This window comes from Passer montanus, unplaced genomic scaffold (assembly GCF_014805655.1).
Source record: "Passer montanus isolate IOZ18808 unplaced genomic scaffold, ASM1480565v1 scaffold47, whole genome shotgun sequence".
Classification (NCBI taxonomy): domain Eukaryota; kingdom Metazoa; phylum Chordata; class Aves; order Passeriformes; family Passeridae; genus Passer; species Passer montanus.
In genome coordinates, this window is record NW_024369596.1 from 2,333,487 (window position 1) to 2,352,050 (window position 18,564).

At 49.9% G+C, this 18,564-nt stretch overlaps 1 protein-coding gene across 1 annotated transcript in view; it reads left to right on the top strand.

Annotated features, from left to right (window-relative positions):
• Window positions 1–18,564, top strand: part of POU2F3 (POU class 2 homeobox 3) — a 43,284-nt gene that overhangs the window by 17,178 nt on the left and 7,542 nt on the right. The window contains exons 4-6 of the mRNA XM_039721980.1: window positions 984–1,018; window positions 14,298–14,402; window positions 15,566–15,668. Of these exons, the coding sequence (XP_039577914.1) occupies window positions 984–1,018; window positions 14,298–14,402; window positions 15,566–15,668 (243 nt within the window). The remainder of the gene's footprint in view (window positions 1–983; window positions 1,019–14,297; window positions 14,403–15,565; window positions 15,669–18,564) is intronic.

Sequence of the window (18,564 nt, forward strand, 5' to 3'; positions counted from 1 at the left end):
GTGCATGGAGAAATATGTACTGGGAAAGGATAAAGGCTTGTTCAGCTGAGGAAAGTCCATGGCAGGGCTGGATTTGCCCTCCTGCCTGCACATTCTCTCCCCAGCTCTTTGCAGGAGCCCTGAACTAGCTGGAAAATGTGTTGGAGCTTGATCAGATCACAGGGCACTGCTTGGTGGGGAAAGTTATCCTGGAAAAAACAGCAGGAGCAGGCGGCCTGGGGGCTTGTGCCAGGGGGATGTGAACAATTCCAGGCTCTTTAGCACAACTGGGCTGGACTGGCAGGGAAGGGGCTGGGGAATGTGCTGCAGAGGGAAGGGGTGTCTTGGGGTTGCCTCTGCAGTTCGAGAGCTTCGTGGAATCCCTTAAAGCATTCAGATCTGCGGAGAGCACAACCTTTGCTCTGTGATGTTCTTGATGAATTTGGCAGGTGTGATGGGGAGGGGGGGGGATGTTTATCATCAAAGGGGAATGAGTGAGGGCCTGTGCGGTACCTTCAGGCTGAAACCTGTCTGATTTTTCCCCCTGTGCCTGCCAATCTCTTTTGGAATCAAGGAGACGCCTCTCGAGCACAACCCCACGGCACCCTGTGTTCCTCCAGGTGCCCACAAGCAGCCGGTGCCACGCGGGCTCCTGAGGGGCCGGGGTGAGCAGCCCTGGCCTCCTGGCTGCTGGCCTTCCCCTCCGCCAGCCCCGGACTCCCCCGAGGACTGCTGATGCCCTCCAGCTCACCCCTGCTGGAATCTCCCTCGTGCTTTCCCCCACCCTTGGCCAGGTATCTCCCAGGCAGGAACATTTTCGTTATCCCTCAGCAAAAGGCTGGCACCACCTAAAGGCTTCATCCTTCCATTTCTGCACCTTCCTCCTCCTCTCATTGCTCTCCCAGGGTTAATTTTTTAGTTATGTGTGTCCCAAGTTCTGGAAAGCTCCCACCAGTGCTGCCTGGCATTAATACTGAGATGTTTTTCTCTCTGTTTCCTTGCAGGGAATGAACAGAATGGGCTGGACTTTAACAGGCAGGTAAGATGCTCCCTGGCTTCCCAGGTATTCTCCTTCTTTCTGGAGTGTTTTTTCACTTGCTGATCATGCTGCAAAGAGACAAAAACTGTTAGGTCAGAAGCTGCCATTAAGCAGACCACAGAATTTCTTCCCAGCTCCCCTTGTGGGATACAGTGGCAGATTGCACCTCTGCTTTCCCTCTCCCTGATTCATGGAAGTCCAGATAATTCCTTTAAGTGACCATTTGCTTGAGGGGTTTTCTGGCTTTTATTGTCATTTAGAAACAAAAAGTACCTCAGTGATGGTGGCAGGGGTACAAATCCCTCCCCAGAGCCCCAGTGCTGGGACACTGGCACTGGCAGCACCGAGGTGGGCAGGGACAGAGGCAAGGGGCTGACTCAGGAGTGTCAGCCAGCCCTAAAAATGAGCTGGTTTGAGGCCTTGGAGTGCACAGGTCTGCAAGGCAGCAGATAAAAACATGGGGCAAGCAAACCCCAATTGCAAAAAGAGCAGCTGAGGGGCCGTGTTCCTGCTGGGGCTGCTCCTCTCCCCCTGCTTTGTCTAGCTGAAAGCATTCCCTGGCTCTATGAGTGCCTGAGTGTCACACCAGGAGGTGACAGCCCTCTGCAGCCCTTGGAGCTCTGCTGGCAGGGTGGGGATGGCACAGGGTGCCCAGAGCAGCTGGGGCTGCCCCTGGATCCCTGGCAGTGCCCAAGGCCAGCCTGGGACACAGCTGAAAGCATTCCCTGGCTCTGTGAGTGCCTGGAGCTCTGCTGGCAGGGTGGGGATGGCACAGGGTGCCCAGAGCAGCTGGGGCTGCCTCTGGATCCCTGGCAGTGCCCAAGGCCAGCCTGGGACAGTGGAAGGTGACCCTGCCATGGCAGGGGTGGGATGGGATGAGCTTTAAGGCTCCTTCCAGCCCAAACCATTCTGAGATTTCAGGAAAATGCTCTCTCTGAGCCCAGAGCTGAGGCCTCCTGTGGCCAGCAGAGCTGGTCTGAGCCCTGGCCAGGCAAAGAGGAATCTGGAGAGCCAAACCCTGCCCTGCTGCAGGGCTGCAGGACGGGAGCTGCAGCCAGGAATGCACCAGGGGCTGGGACTCCATGCACAGACTTGAGGCACAGCCACCCATGCACTTCCCATGTGCATTCCCCAAACCCCAGGGCCCCAGTTTTCCCCTCCAAAGGCTCCCTGAGAGCAGCACTGGGCAGCTGTGGCTTTTTGTGCCTCCAGCCTCCCTCGGTGGCCGTGACAAGTGTCACTGTGCAGTGACAAATGTCAGCCACGCCGCTGTTTGTTTGTTTGCCTTGGCTGCTCCAGCTTTGGGTGGGTCTCCCTTTCCTACCAAAGGTGTCCCAACACGCTCAGCCATCTTCCAGGATTTTGGAATCCCCAGCTGCAAACAAAAAGCCCTGTGTGTGCAGCCCAGAGCACGGGCTCGCTCTGCACCCACCCAGGAGGATCCAGCCTGCTCAGCAGGGCTGGGAAAAGGAAATTCCCTGCAGGTAGAAACGGGCACGGGGTCGTTCTCCCATGGCAGCAGCACAAGGGTGCTGGGGCTGGGAGCTGGGCTGGGGTTATGGTGGAGCAGAGCTGATTTACACCCACTGCTGATCTGACCCATCCTCTGTGCTCCTTTTGGGGATGCTGGGGAATTTGTGGGGGCAGCCAGGCTTGCAGGCAGTAGAAATATCCTTCTGACCCATCCTCTGTGCTCCTCTCAGGATGTGGGGGCAGCCAGGCTTGCAGGCAGTAGAAATATCCTCCTCCTAAAAAGAAATTGTGGCTTTACTTTGGTTATTTTTTTTCCCCCCCAGCATTTCCACTTTTATTTTTTTTTTATTTTCCTCCTTCCACCAAAACAGCACCACAAAATCCAATTAATTTATTCCATCCTGTCCGTGTAGCCAACTTAGCTGGGCATTTAGCAAGGTTTAAAAAGCAAAAGACTCTGAATGAGCTCATTTAATTGTTTTATTTAATTTCTGATCTGCTCCGATTCCCCAGAGCCCACCAAGGGGGTTTGCAGTGATGCCAGGGATGGGATGCAACAGTCCCTGAGTGGACACAGGCCTGTGCAAGCAGCTCTTTGTCTCCCTCTCTTGGCTCTCCCAAGGCCATGGGTAAAGTGATTTAAAATAGTTATTATTTAAAATAATAATTACTATTTGAAAGTATTGTTATTTAAAATAATAATTATTATTTTAAATTATTCTCTTAAGTGAGCAGGAGCCCGAACGCACACGGGCTCCACACTCACATTTAGGGTTGACCTCAGCTGCTGGTGAATTCACCCTCAATTCAGCAAATAGATTTCAAATGACGAGAAAAAAGGGAAGAGAGGAGAGCTGGAAATATCAAAGTGTTTTCATGTAAAATCAGGTGCTGTGCTCTTTCATTAGGGGTGGAGGTTGGTGGGTTTTTTAATTTGGTTTGGGGTTTGAGGTTGGTTTTGGATGTCTTTTTTTTTTCTTCGTTAGCTCGCAATTCAAGTTTTCAAACCGAAGCCAGGGCAGGATGGTTTGAAACCCAACTCCAAACTGACTGCAGGAGCTCTCTTTGCCTTTATTTGGAGCGCTGGGCTCTAATCACTTTGAAGATCATAAATCTCACATCGTTTAAGCCTCTCCCCCAGCCTTTGTAGATGGCCTACATTTCAGGTCTGCTTCCCTCCCTGCCTCCCGTGTTGTGCTCCAGGCGGGATGGGAAGGGTGGAGTGACCTGGTTAGACCCCTTCCCTGCCTCCCAACTCCCTGCTGGGGCTGCTCTCACCCTGCAAGCGGCAAGGGAGGGAAACTCTTGCGGAGTTTGAGGTTTTCGAGCAGTTTGTGGGTCAGCCCTGTGCTTTATGAGAAAGCTGCCTCTGATCCCTCAGCCTATTTGGCAAACATCTCTGCTCTCCCCCCGCTTCGCCTCCCCTCTTCAAACTCTCCTCCCACCTGGATGCAACAGTAATTTGTATGTGAATGAGAGGGAAAAGGGTGTGGATGGAAAAAAGCAGCATCTTCAGCCTTGCCTATCTGGTTTGGCTTTTTTATTTAGCGAGTCTAATGCTGCTTGTTTCCTGTTTATGGCGAGGGAAATGCAAAGGCACAGCAATAAACTTTCACCTTCGCTGCTGGCAGCCTGCACGGGGACATTCATCTGCCTCCTGATGGGTTGGGATGGTGGCCAGGGACAGAGCTGAGTGACTCTGGCAAAATCTGCCTCAAATGGGAGCGGGACGAGGGCTGGGAGTGCTGCACTGGGAGCTGCTCCTGGCTGCCATGTGGTGATCCTGCCCAGGTGCTGCGGTCTCCCCAGGTCTGCTGGGGTTGAATTCCCCTCTAGGAAATTCGGGGTTGTTTGTTTTTGTAGCTGCTCTGCAGGGCCAGGTGTCTGGAGCGGAGCCCTGGGATAATGCTGCACACAGGGATGGAGGGCTGAGCGTTTTGGGAGGTGCCAGGGCTTGTGTGAGGGCTGAGCCCAGCTCACGGTGCTGTGCATCCATGCACAGCTGCAGGAGGGGAATGCACAGCTGCTGCAGGCAGCAGGGCACTGATGGCAGGGCTCTTGCATTTTCCAGGACCCCAGACAAAGGGAGGAATGATGAATCTGACTCCATGTTCTTAGAAGGCTAATTTAATATTTTATGATCCATATGATAGTAAAGAATACCATATTAAACTATACTAAAGAATACAGAAAGGATACAGACAGAAGGCTAAAAAGATAATAATGAAAACTCGTGACAGCTTGACACTGATTGGCCAAAGAGTAAAAACAATCCACATGAAACCAATGAAACAGTCACCTGTTGGTAAACAATGTCCAAAGCAACAAAACACAGGAGAAGCAAATGAGATAATATTGTTTTCCTTTTTCTCTGAGGCTTCTCAGCTTCCCAGGAGAGAATTCTGGAGAAGGGATTTTTCCAGAAGATATGAATGTGACAGCAGGACCTTGTTGGTCCAGGGAGGAATGCAGCATCAGCTCTCCTCCTTCCAAGGAGGGAATGAGAGCTCCTCTGCAAGCCCTCCCTGCTCTCCAGAGCTGGGAGGGGAAATGTCCCCCTTGAAATGATGCTGACAGGGTTTTGTCCCTCTTGAAGTGAAGCTGACAGGTTTTTGTGCGAGCAGAGCTGGGCAGGATCTGCCTCTGCTCCCTACCCAAATGTGCCAGGCACTCTTCATGCCAGCAAAAGGCTGACCTTGCAGGACAGGCCGTCATTTGTTTATCAAACCCGTCATTATCATCAATCACATCAATCTGAAGCTGATCTGGCTGGGAGATTTGACAAAGGTTAGGACAGACAGGCGGGCTCTGAGGTGCCTGAGCAGGGCCCAGCTTCAGCTTTACTGCTGGTTCTTTATCCCTGTTCTTTGCTGCCTTTGTTCACCCCAGTCAGGGGATGTGGTAGGGATATGGATTTCCAACAGGCTTCCTCGAAAGCCTTTCCAGATGAGTCAGTTGAAAAATTCCTCCTTTCTAAAACCAGGTCAAGCATCCTGTGTGTTTCTGCTCTGACAGGAGGTGCTGAAGGGGCTCCCTCCCCTCAGGACCTCCTTGTCTAACTCCTCTCCCTGCTCTGCTCATATCTGACAGCCCTTGCCCAAAGAAACTTTAATTTTGGAGGTTTGTGTGGGATTTCCAGCTTCGAGGCACCAGGGTGAGTTATCTCAGGGCTCCACAGCTGATGTCCTGCAGGCACAAGATGTGAGAAATTCAAAGTGGGCAAACTGCACCTGAGATGTGAAATCCCTGGTGGCTCCTTTTCAGTGCCATTAATGAACGCCCTGACCTCGTTTGGTACCTTCCACCCACACGTCTGAAGGCTCTTTGCTAATGGATTTAGCATCCCTTGGTGCCTCTGCAAGCTGGGGAGGTGTCTTGCAGACACAGCCTGACTGCCTGGCTTTTCCCAAAGATGCTGAGCTCTGTGATTGCAGCAGGGATCAGGGGATGCTTCACGGGCCAGTTGCCCCTGGACATTGGGCTGGATTGAAATCCAGGGGCCTTCTCCTAACCCAGAGCTGGGTTATGGACTCCCATCCTCTGATTCATCGTCTTGTGCTCAACCACAGACAAGTTCTTCCTCCCCTCCATCCTTTTGAAGGTGCACAGAAGGGCCTAACTCGCCGGGTAGTTTGTTATTAATATCTGGGATGCAAAACTCCCTGCACATTTAATTTCACTCCACCAGGGCTTCCCTCCCCCCGGGGATCTCTCTCATAGTTTTTCATTCTGTGTTCCCACCTCCCCCTAATCTCATGTGCTCCCTGGATGTCACTGCTGTTCCTGCTTGGCTTTTCCCCCTCGCTGTGGGTAGCTCAGGTTTCAGTCTGCCCTCCAGATTTCCATCCCAGTCCTGTTTTGCCCTCCTCTCAAGGAGGAGTTCACATCCTGCTTCCTTCTCCCCTCTGGGGATCAATTCAGATTTCACTCTCTCTTCTCCCCGTTGCCCCAGGGGATCAGCCTAAATCTTGCATCTGCTTTTCATCTCTTGAGCCTCCCCTGGCTGGAAATCAGGGCTGGCCTTGCATCTGCCTCGCCTGACACTGGATCTAAGCTCAGCTCTGCCCTGGCCTTTCCCTTTTGAAGTCTCCCTGCTCTGTCCTAGGGACAGGCTGATTGCATAAATTTGTTTGTGTGCAGGTTCCTCATTGAAATGCAGCCCTTTGGGAAAGCATCAGAGAAAGCCCTGGCTCCAGGGAAAGTCCTCTGTGCCTAAATCTGGCCCTGCTTTGCTTAGGACAGATATGCAGAGGAACCCCTTCTTCAGGCTGGGTTTGTTCTGGCACCTCAGATGAGCTCGCTGGGAATGAGCTCCAAAACAGGCCAGGGGAATTGTGAGGGAAAGGGGGATGCAATTAGCACCGAGGATTTGGCCTTTTTAATTGTTTTTCTCAAGAGGTGGACTGAAACCACTGAATTAATTTGTTGACAACAAATTAACCCAGAGCTGGCTGCATTTTATCTGTTCCTTAACATCCAGCTGCAGTCCGTTCCCAAACTCCCGCTCTCCTGTTTTTAAAGGGCAAACCTCATTTACAACGTGATTCCTACACCTGTTTCCTTGGCAAAATACCTGGTACAGCTGCTCCAGATCTGTCTGAGAGGGAGAGACAGAGATCTCTGTGCAAATTCCCTGCTCATCCTTCGGGAAACACTTTCTGTGCTCACCAGGGACAAGCCCCAGGTTCATGGATCTGTCTGGAGTGTCACAAAACTTGTTTTCCACACCAGAAACTCAGCCCAAGGCACGGCTGCCACTGCCCAGCCACAATCCAGGTGGGCCAGCACCTTTTTTTGAGGGCTGAGTGGCACGAACTGCTGGATGTGACTCCCAGGGAGTCACCACTAATGAGGAGAGGACTCGGAGTCCTTGAAGGCCTTTCATCTGCTGAGCTCCAAGAATTCCCCCCAAACCTGCACACCCAGCCAGGGCGGGGCCCCACAGCCGTCCTGCACCCGGGCAGGTCCCTGCACATGGAATGGAAGGTGATGGGTTTCATTTTGGCCTTAAAAGGCCTTTTTTGCCTTTTTTTCCCACCCCAGAGGTGCTCCCTGGGGGTTTATCCAGCAGGGACCCTCCTGGCTGCTTCCCCAGCCCACGGAATTCAAGTGGGATGGGAGCAGAGAGCTGGCTCTGAGCTCCCTAAACCCCCAGGGAAGACCCTCGTGGCTGCTTCCCCAGCCCATGGAATTCAAGTGGGATGGGAGCAGAGAGCTGGCTCTGAGCTCCCCCAACCCTTGGACTTCATCCCCCCACCCAGGATGAAACCCTGTGTGATGCTCTCCCATCTTCCTCACTCTCCCATCATCTTCCTTACTCTCCCATCATCTTCTGCACTCTCCCATCATCTTCGTCACTCTCCCATCTTCCTCACTCTCCCATAATCTTCCTCAGTCTCCCATAATCTTCCTCTCTCTCCCATCATCTTCCTCTCTCTCCCTCTCTCTCCCAATCTCCCTGCTTGCTGTGGTGAATGCAATCCCTCCAGCTGCTCTTCTCCCGTCCCCACTCTCCCATCTTCCTCATTCTCCCATAATCTTCCTCACTCTCCCATAATCTTCCTCTCTCTCCCATCATCTTCCTCTCTCTCCCTTTCTCTCCCTGCTTGCTGTGGTGAATGCAATCCCTCCAGCTGCTCTTCTCCCGTCCCAGCTCCCCAGGGCGTGGCAGCCGGTGCCAAAAGTGCCAGGGACCAGCAGGAGAAGCCTGTGGAGCTGGGATGGAGCCAGCCCCAGCCTGATTCTAGGTTAATTCCTCCTAAAATGTGGTGGGGAGCGTGTCCTGGCTACCTGGGCTGTGTGGGCACTCTCCCCGTGGGTGACTGACCCAGGGATGCCCACACAGTGCCAGGGTTTGGATTTTTCACTGCCAGAAGGCACAGGGAGTCCTGAACGGAGATTTCTCCCCACAGGCAAGGGATGCATGGGGGAAAAAAAAAAAAAAAGAATAATATTTTTCATGCAGGGCAGATTCTCAGCCCAGAAAATCCCAATAAGGCAACTTTGGGGTGGAAGAGGAACGTGCTCGGGCTCCAGGGGACCTGTGTGAGCTTGCAGGAGGGCAGGGGAGAAGCCATCAGTGGTGTGTGTGAAATCAGGGTGATAAGGAAAGGGGCAGGGATGCAGGCCAGGGTGGGAGCAGAGCAGATAAGCACGGAGGTGTAGGCAGAGGTGGAGTTCTGGAGAGGTTTGGGAGTTGGGCAAGTGAAATGTGGAGAGAGAGAGGTGCAGGGAGCAGTGCTGCAACCCACGGGAAGGCTGGGGCTGGGGGAGTCCTGGCAGGGACACAGGGCAGAAATCCCAGCCTGGATGGTGGGAAAATCACTTCCCATGCTTTGAGTGGAGGTTCTGGCCACTCTGAGCAAGGAAATGGCATCTCCTGTTGGACTGCTCCCAGTCTGGGATGCCCACGGGGAAGGCACCACGTGCCTGAATAGCACTGCTAGGAGGGAAGGTGCTGGAAGTTGTTTTGCAGTGTCTTTCCAGCAGTTCTGTGGCCCTGAGAGCTCTCAGAGGCTCTGTGCCCCCCAGCCCTGGCCAGGACACTCCCACCTGAGCAGGTGCCACCGTCAGCATGGCCAGGCAGGGCAGGTGCTCTTCCCACCTCTGCTTTGCTTCTCCTGTCCCTTGCCCAGCTCCCTCCCTTTGAGGTTCAGCACAGCAAGGGGAGGACTTCTCTCTCTTCCCTGTTTGTTTGGAAGCAGAAATTCCAGGGAAGAGCTCTCAGAGAGCCCACAAGAGCTGCGTGTGGCTCTGTTTGTTTTCTCCTGCCCAGCGTGCAGCTGGGCTGCTCCTGAAGTTTTGACTTCCCACCCCTGCTTTGACTCCAGCACAACCATTTACACCCCAAGCTGAAGCTGAGGATGAGCCCTATCAGATCACACCTCAATTAATAAACTCCAAGGCCTGGTGGAGGGTGATGCAGGTGTGCTGAGGTTTGGGATTGCATTTGAATTTGCCATGGCTGAGCTTTAGGACAGAGCCTCTTTGGGAGTCGATCCCACGCTGAATTCCTTTCTGTCACGCTGACAGCTTCCAAAAATTCCCAGCCTTCAGTGGGATACAAACATTCCAGGGTGAATATCGTGGCATTGACATAAAGCTTTTCTCTCCAGGTGTCTGTTAAGCCCTGCTGCATGTGCAGGATAGTACATGTGGAAATAGTAATTGCAACCCCATTATTATTATTGTTATTATTGCCATAATTCATTATTAGTGTGTTTTTTATTTTATGGGGCCCACGTGTGCGGGTAATTCACGGCGGAGCACTTACGCCATCGCAAGGTGGGAAGGCTCAGCCAGCTGCAGGAGCCTCAGATCCAGCTTAATGCCCATTTCCAGCTTCAATCCTCCCTGGGCTCCAGGCAAAGGGTTTTGGGACAGCTTGAGGCAGCCCTGCTGTGCTGGAGAGCACTTTGGGGTGACTCAGAGCGCTTTGGGGTGACTCAGAGCTGTTCCTTTCCAGCGAGGGCCAGGTGCTCCAGACCCTCTGAGTGCACCTGATCCTCCTCTCCCCTCTGCTCTGCAGGGCTGGGAGTGAGTCAAACTCTTAAACTCGCTGCTGACTGTGAGATAAGGCAGATGGGGAGGCAGATAAATGCGTTTCAAAGAGGTCACTGGCTAAATAGGAGCTTCACAACAAATGGGGGTGTCTCCATCTCCCACTAATGTGGTTCCTGCCTGATAACTGGTGCTGGAGAGGGCTTGGATAGGAGAGATCCAGAGCTGGATTTGGGAGAGGATTGGAGGCTCTGATTTGGTGGCTGAGTGTGGAGGATGATGGAGCACTGTGTGTGTCACAGCAGGAGCTCATCCCAAGGAGGGTTTTGGGCTCTGATAGATGGGGAAGACATTGAGGTGATCCCTAAACTGGGATTCCCCATGGAGGGCTCCAGCCCGACCAGTGGGATCCATCCACCAGCCCATGGAACCCAGTGCTGGTCAATCTGACGGGAATAGCAGCAAGCAGAGCTGCTCAGGAGAATCTTCCCAATTTCCCAGTTTTCCAGAGCTCTCCAAGATGTCTGCAGGATGTTTTCACGAGCCGAGCGTTTGCCAGAAGTTCACAGATCAGTTACAAAACAGATGTACCTTTTTTTTTTCTTTTTTTTTTTTTCCTTTCCCCTTCTTCCTACTGGTAAGGAAGAGTTTGTGCAGTAATTGCAGGCAGGTTGGGAGATGTTTTCTTCATAATTCTCCTTCTTATGAAATGTTTATGAAACACCTTCCACAAATCAGTTACGCAAGCAGGCTCCGGAGCTTTGATCATTTTCCATCACCCTCAATGTGTTTCTTAGTTTGTTTTGCTTTTTGTTTTCGTGTTTAGGCCAGAGATAGGTAAGAAACCATCCATCCTTGCAGCTGTTCAAGCCAACTTCGGAAGGGACTCTCTCTTTTCCAGCCAGTCACCCTTCCTGTGTTTTTCACTCGGCTTGCTCGGGGGCTGACCCTGTTTCGAGGCTGTGAAAACATCCAAACATCCACTTGAGATTTGCAAGTGTGATTCCTGCCCTGGCCCAGAGGAGCTCCCGTGCTGCCGTTAGCTGCTCCCAGCCCTGCCCTGGGCCTCCCCTGGGGCCCCAGAGGGAGGAAGGTGCTGGAGATTCACAGCCAAGAGCCCCCACACCTCGCCTCAGCCGTGGGGATTTGCAGGTCCTGCTCTTTGCCCTGCTCGTTTTTCCATGGGTTTGGGTTGGAAGATGCGACCCCTTGCCATGGGCAATGAAGCTTGCACCAGACCAGGTTGTTTTCCTTAAATATTGTTATATTTTAAGTAAAATTCAGTGGGAACAAAGTCTCTCCATGACTTCTCGTTCCCCTTTCCCCATCCATGATCATCCTATCAAACCAAGATCCGGAGCAATCCCAGTGGGATCTGCTCCTGGTTTTACCCAAATCACTTTTGTGTTTCTCACTTGCAATATTTCAGCAGAGCTCCCATCAAATACCCCCACGAGGTGATTCTGTGAGGATTTCATCATTTCAACCTTGCTTTTTTTTTTTTTGGTTCCTCAAGGAAAACTCTTCCCATATTTGCAGGCATTTTCTGCAAAACCAAGGCAGATGCACTGGGAAAGGAGGAGGCAACTCCTCCCCTTGTTTTATTAATTCGAAATTTACATTATTTTAAGGTAGTCTCATGATATTGAGTGGCCTCGCCCACAATGTGTGTGGGTTTTTGGGGTTTTTTTGGGTTTGGGGTTTTTTTTTTAATGTACACTTGGCAATATTGCCGGTTTAGCCAGGGAAAAAAAACCAAAAACCAAACCAAAAGAGCGGGATTTGCATAAACCATCCCCAAAGTTTTGGATAGATCCCGAACTCCTAATGAACAATTAGCCAGCTGCAGGCCTGTCGGGGAGAGGAAGAGGAGGGCGAGGTAAATTTGAGCCTAAACCCAATGGAAATAGGTGCGAGGGGGAGAAGGATTTGTCAAGAACAAACCCCAGGTTCCCGCCCACTGCGCAGGAGGGAGAATTCCAGGGCCAGGGGAAGGAGCAGTGGGAGATGTTGTTGTTTTTAAATCGGGAGCCGGTGCTTTGCCAAACCCACCTCCCGTTCTCACATCCAGCCATGCCGGGATGCGGCTACACACCCCTTTCTCCCTGGAGCGCCGCCAGCTCGTCCCGCTTGGCAGCTGGAAAAATTGATTTCAGTTTGGAAATGGCTCGTGCCTCTTCAACACCCCACTGCCATCGGGATCGCAGCTCAGGCAGGATCCAGAGCCCGGCTCTCTGAGACGCCAAAATCTTCCATTTCTTGGGACTGCTCCGCCTTGGAAGAAGCAGACAAACATTAATTTTTAAAATTTTTTTTTTCTTATTTGCCTTCAATGGATTCTTTTTAATGCAAAGAACATCCATAAATCCACGTGCCTGGAGTGACTGGATGGCTCAGGGGTAACGGGGTGTCCTCCTGAGCCTTTTTTCCTGACATTCAGTGGCTTATCGCTGTCGATAGCGATCAAGAAGATCTTTCCACCTGATTTTTTTTTTTTTTTTTTTTGCCCTGCCAAGCTAAGAGGGATGATCATGCCAACCTGAAAGGTAGGAAAGAGCTGGAATTCATAGCATGTCTACCTCTTGCTGCAAGGAGCTGGGAGTATTGCAAAACGAGTTTCGGCGGTGTCCAGAGCTCGAGTTGTAATGAAAGGGGGTGTTGTAATCACCTTCCCTCCGAGCAGCACCTTCCAAAATGCAGAGGGGAACGTTGCAGCTCCCTTTTCTGGAGCTGTTGAGCTTCTTGTGCTCCCATTTCCCCCCTTTTCTCCTCTCGTGGAGCTCCACCAAAGCTTGGACTCGATGGTTGTAGAGGTCTCTTCCAACCGAAATTATTCCGTGTATTTCTTTGCTTTGCTCAAATGGGTAGAAAAGCTCCTTCTACCCCAAAATACTCACTCGGGATGGGGTTTGTAGAGCTGGATTTCTTGTCCCCCTCTGCTGGTTGCAGGGCCTCAAGGCCCCATCAGTGGGGCAAAGACTCTGCTCACCTTTGGGGGATGTGGGGTTTGAAGGGATCTGTGGGACTGGGGATGTTCACTCCTTGGAGTCAGGGTGAATCTTCAGGAGTTTCAAGCTGTGTCCTTTATAGAGTCCTCCTGGTTTTGCCATTTTTTGGGAATTAGAGGCTCTTCTTGCTGTGATGAGGAATAATCCATGTTCAGTGTTGAGAAAACGTTTGGGTCAATCTTCTCTTGGAGGAGAGTTCTGTATCTTTTACCTGTCCCCTGTGCATGGACACTCCTCACTCACCTTTCAGGAACTGACCTAAAAACTTCCAAAATCCTTCCCTCCCTCCTGTCCCAGTCAGTACTACCAAAAGACTTCAGCTACTACAATAATTGGAACAGATTTTTATTATTTCTTAATAAATTAATTTTTTAAAATGTATTAACAAAGTTAGGGATGAAGTGGAGATTGTGGAATAAAGCAGAAACAAGGATTCAGTTCTGGTCCTTGGGTGCATTTTTTTCTTAGAATGTGGATTTAAAAATCATTATTTTCTTGTGGATGAGAACTTTGCAAGGACATTTAAGTAGCTCAAAAAGACCACTGGACACTTGTGAAGTTTTCCAGTTCTTTTTCCACATCTTGTAACTGAGGAAGGAGATTTTCTTTGCAATTTCTTGTTGCTTTTTGGTAGAAATGGAACAAATTAATTTGGTGCCTGGAGTGCTACATTTTCAATTCTGGGAGATTACTCTGCTTTTTTGAGGTCTTTTCCTCCATGACCCATCCTTTCCCATCCCCTTGTACCATTCTCTGTTCCGTGCAGGGAAAAATTAGAGGTTTTCCATGTCCAGCCCTCCTATTGGGGCTTGAGTTGTGATCTGGAAAGGAGAATTGCTTCTTGTCTTCATTAAAACTCCACAAAAGGCTTTAAACTTTGAAAAGCTGCCTGAAATTGGTTGTTTTCCTGAAGAGTTTTAATTGAGCAAAGTGCATGGGGCTTGGCAGAAGAGGAAAACTGTCCACGGGAGCTGTTGAGCTTCTTGTGATCCCATTTCCCCCCTTTTCTCCTCTCGTGGAGATCCACCAAAGCTTGGACTCGATGGTTGTAGAGGTCTCTTCCAACCAAAATTATTCTGTGTATTTCTTTGCTTTTCTCAAATGGGCAGAAAAGCTCCTTCAACCCCAAAATATTCACTCGGGATGGGAGCAGCAGTGTGGAATAACCCTGATTTTCAGCGATGCAAACAGCAGAGCAATCCCTGAGAGGAGCTTCCTCCAGCCTCTTGGATCCCAGCTGCCCACTGCTCCTGCTCATCCCTGCTCCCTAATTCCAAAATTCCTTTGCTCTTTTGCAGATTAAAACCGAGGACCTCAGCGACTCCTTGCAATCTGCCATCCCCCCTCGGTCGGGTCACCTCGTGCAGGGATCATCCATGATGCCAGGGAGCCAAATCGCAGGGGTGAGTGACCTGGCTTGCCCTGGATCCCAGGAAAACAGGCTGCTCCTGACCCCCTCCCCAAATTCCTCTGGCCAGGGGCACAAGGAGCCTGAGAGGGTGAGGAACACTGAGCTGGAAAAGCAAATCCTCATCTTCCTCCTCGACTTTTCCCTGTGGGTTCAAAGTTGGGCTGGATACGTGCTGGGGTGAGATTTCCTCTGAGGGTTTGCTGAGCAGGGAAACCACCCCATGGCCAGGAAATCCCTTGGACTGGAAATAATTGGAGGCTGAGACAGCACCGTGGGGAAGTGTCTGATAATGCTTGCCCTGCTCTTCCTCATTCATGAGTGTCTGGTTAATGCCATTGTTGGAGATAGGGTTCCAGACCAGATTAACTCCTAATCTCAGCCTGTTGTTGCCTCAAATTGATTTACACCACAGGAAAAATTAATTCCTTGAGGGAATTTTTTTTTTCCTAAGGTAAAAAAAAATGTGGAGTTCAGCACTTAACTCTTGTTAAATTCTAGTGGGAGTTGGATGCCAGGCAGCCCCACAGGTGCTCAAGAATCCCTTCTCTCATTCTTTCACGGGGTATTCAGATCCATGATTTAGGGATTCTTCAATCCCCCAGTGTTCAGAACAGTCCTGTGGGAAGCAGTGTTGGTGAACTGGGACTGCAATTTGCTGTGTGATTTTAGGCAGCTCACTCTGGAAATGCTTTATCTGAAGAAACTGAAATCCAAGAGGTTTCACTGTTCCAATAACCAGGGTTTGATTGCCTTGAAAATGTCTTTACCAAGAGTTAACTTTTCCAGGGAAAAGCAGACACTTCTCCTCATGAATGTCTCTGTATGCACTGAATTCTTCTCCTACACTTGAAATTTTTTGACCTGCAGCCGTCCAGCCCCCAAATTCCCCAAACTCAGTGAGAATTCTTCTCCTGCGCCTGAAACCTTTGGAGCTGCTAAAAAATGTCACCCTGAGTTAACTTTTCCAGGGAAAAGCAGACAATTCTCCACATGGAGAGGTCTCTGCATGCACAGAATCTTCTCTTACACCTGAAACTTTGGTCCTGCAGCCCTCCAGCCCCCAAATCACACAAATTCAGCATGCATTTGTGAGGAGATGCTGTGTGAGGAACGTAAATCCTTGAGTTTTATTGTTCCCTTTGCTTTCTTCTGCAGGACATGAGCTCTCTCCACACCCTGCAGCAGCTGGTGCTGCTTCCTGGGCACATGCAGTCAGTCCCCCAGTTCCTCCTGTCCCAGTCTCAGGCAGGACAACAAGGTAAGAGAAGGAAAAGCAGAGATGATGCCTTTTTTGGCTACCTAAAAACACAGGCCAGACAAAATTAAGAGAACAAAATGCAGTTCTGTTAATTGAAAGGCCTTTGGGTACATTTAAGGCAGAAAAGCCCACCCAAAATGGATAATTAGTCACAGGTTTCACACTTTCATAAGTTTGGTCCATTTGAATTTTGGGGGTCAATCTTCCAATTCCAGCTTCAGCCAATGAAGTCATTGACCCCAAGTTTGCTCCCCCAACTCCCTTTTGTTTCCATCTCTCAGCCTGAGGCAGTGAGGTGTCCTTGACTGCCAGGAGAGGAATTGTTGTGTCTGCCCCAAATGGGGAAGCAGCAGCTCCCACTGTGTGTGGAGTTTGGAGTTCTGCACTAAAGAACTGCAGGTTACAAGCAGATAGAAAATATAAAAATATAAATCGCCAAATATAAAATAGAAGGCAATACAGATGGATAAATATTTCAAAACCTCCCTTCTGGTGGATGTCGGGTCTTCCCGGGGGATGCTGCCGTTCCCACAGCAGGATGATCCCGGATCCTTGCGGAGATGCTGCTGGCACCTTGTGCGCTCCTCGAGTGCCACCTTGGGGCCAGGCAGGGATGCCAGCCTGGAGCGCCCGAATTCCAGCAGAACAGCGAAGCAGCTGCTCCCTCCCTCTGCTCATTAATTCCAGAAAGCTCATCAGCGTTCGGGCTGATCCTTTGGAGGGAGGGGAAATGCAGGGAAGGTGCAGAACAGGTCCAGCTGAGCCAGGAGCAGCTCTGGGATGAGAGGGAGAGGTTTGGGTATTCCACAGGGCAGGAAAGGTCTCCCTGCTCCCAAAATCAGCTCCAGGAAAGCGCTGAGGACTCACTGCATCCTTGAGAAACTCCCTGTAATTCTGTTTTTACCCCCAATATTCTTACAGCATTTCTCCCATCCCGGGGGTGTGGATGGAGGATGTTTTGGGCTTTAATTCATAACCTGGCAGATCCAAGGGGATTTGGATCCTTTGCTTGTGCTTTGATTTATCCCAGCACAGAGCTCCCTCCTGAACTAAAACTCAGGATTATAACATTAAATCTCTGCTGCTTGAACCCACTGGTTCACACACTCCAAAGGCAAGTGGGGAATTTATTTCTTCCTGACAAGACATAAATTCTCCTCTCTGCCAAATGACACTGATGGATAAAGATACTTGATGTATATTTACAAATAATTTTGAATTTGTTAGTTTGAAATACGGTCAGGGCAATCTATTCCTCGCTGCCTGCTTTTATTCATGAATAATAAACATCTTTTACTGCAAAGCAGAACTTGCTGCCTTTGATAGATTAGAATTTATCTGTTCAGTGACTTTTTTTGGCAGCTATGTTCGTTTGTCACCCCTTCCAGTTCCAGGCTTGACCAGGACTGGACATTCTGGCCAGGAGCTGGATTTTTGTGCAGGACATTTCCATTTGCATGGCTGATTGCCAGGTTTTAATGCTCCTTTTGCCACATGCATGCACAGCCAGTGGGGAGTGAAAATGGACAGGAATTTGGTTCAAGTGGAGTTTTCTTCCTCCTGAAGAAAGGTAGAAAATATTCCAGAATTGTCCCGGGGGCCATCAGGGAATTCTCTGAGTGTCTCCTGATTTTGGACTGTGGGTCCATAAATGGATTTTGTGGCCAAAGGGGCTTGGCTGGGGGCTGAACCTTTCCAGCAGGGATGTGGATTTGAGTTTGCTTGTGTTTTGAAGCTGCCAGATAAATTCCCAGGCCTTATTCCTCATTCCCAGTAAAACCCAACACCCGAGTCAGGGGTGGGAGAGCTTTGTGAATGAACGGCCAGGGAGATTTTGGGAATCCTGTCAGTCTAAATATTGCTGCTGAAATCTTCATCTCAGCTGTCAGACCGGTGATTCCTGAACCCAGCCCTTCATTTCCCTCGGAGCTGGAGCTGAGGTGTTCAATCATGATTTTAAAGACTCCAAATGACAGAGCATCTGCCATGTCCCAAGGCAAAGCCATTGCAGTGATTAATTACCTGCACTGCTAAAAATGTGCACCTCATTACCAGCCTGGATTTGAAATTTGAAGTTGTTCCAGCGTTAGGGAAGGCTTATTCCAACCCCAGCCTAAGTAAATAAATGGGATTGTGCACATCAGATCTAAATTAAATAAGAAAAGGCAGAGAGAGAGGGGGTAGTGATTGATTCTGGAGATTATCTGTTTTCCTTTTTATTAGCAGGACTCCATAAATTTCTATGGATCTCCCTGTAATTGTCAGTTACAATCAATTAAATATATTGACTGCTCTAAGCAAGGTTATAAATCCTCACTAAATTCTATAGGTTTCACTCACAATGGACTTGATACCAACTAAATTTCTAGGGAACTACACAACCTAATCCTGTAGGACATTCCCTCTAAGAGATATAGGCTTGTACTTGGCAGTTTGTCAACGAAACAATTACACACTCTCCATAAATCCCAGGTTTTGTTGGGTTTATGGATTTCCCTTCTTTCTTCCTTTCATCATTTCATGTCAGCCCCGACGTTCTGAAAGAAATTCAATTTATTTGAAATACAGTAGGGTAGGAAAGAAAGGGTCAGATGGCTTCCAAATGACATTTGAAAATGAAATGTAGAATTGAGAGCAGAGTGGGAGGGCTCACGAGATTAACTGGAGGATCAGGGTTTTTTTTAATAAGATCAAGTGGCTGAAAGTTGGAGTCACAAGGGCTTATATTGGAAATAAGATGTCCATTTTTCTAAGAGCTACAATGATTAAGCACTGAGAGAGATCCCCAGGAAGGATGTAAGAAATTCTCTGCTGCTTGGCACCTAAAATCAAGATTAGAGGTCTGTAAAATGCCAGAGTGTGATGAGTGACAGGCAGGGATCACCAAATGAGAGAT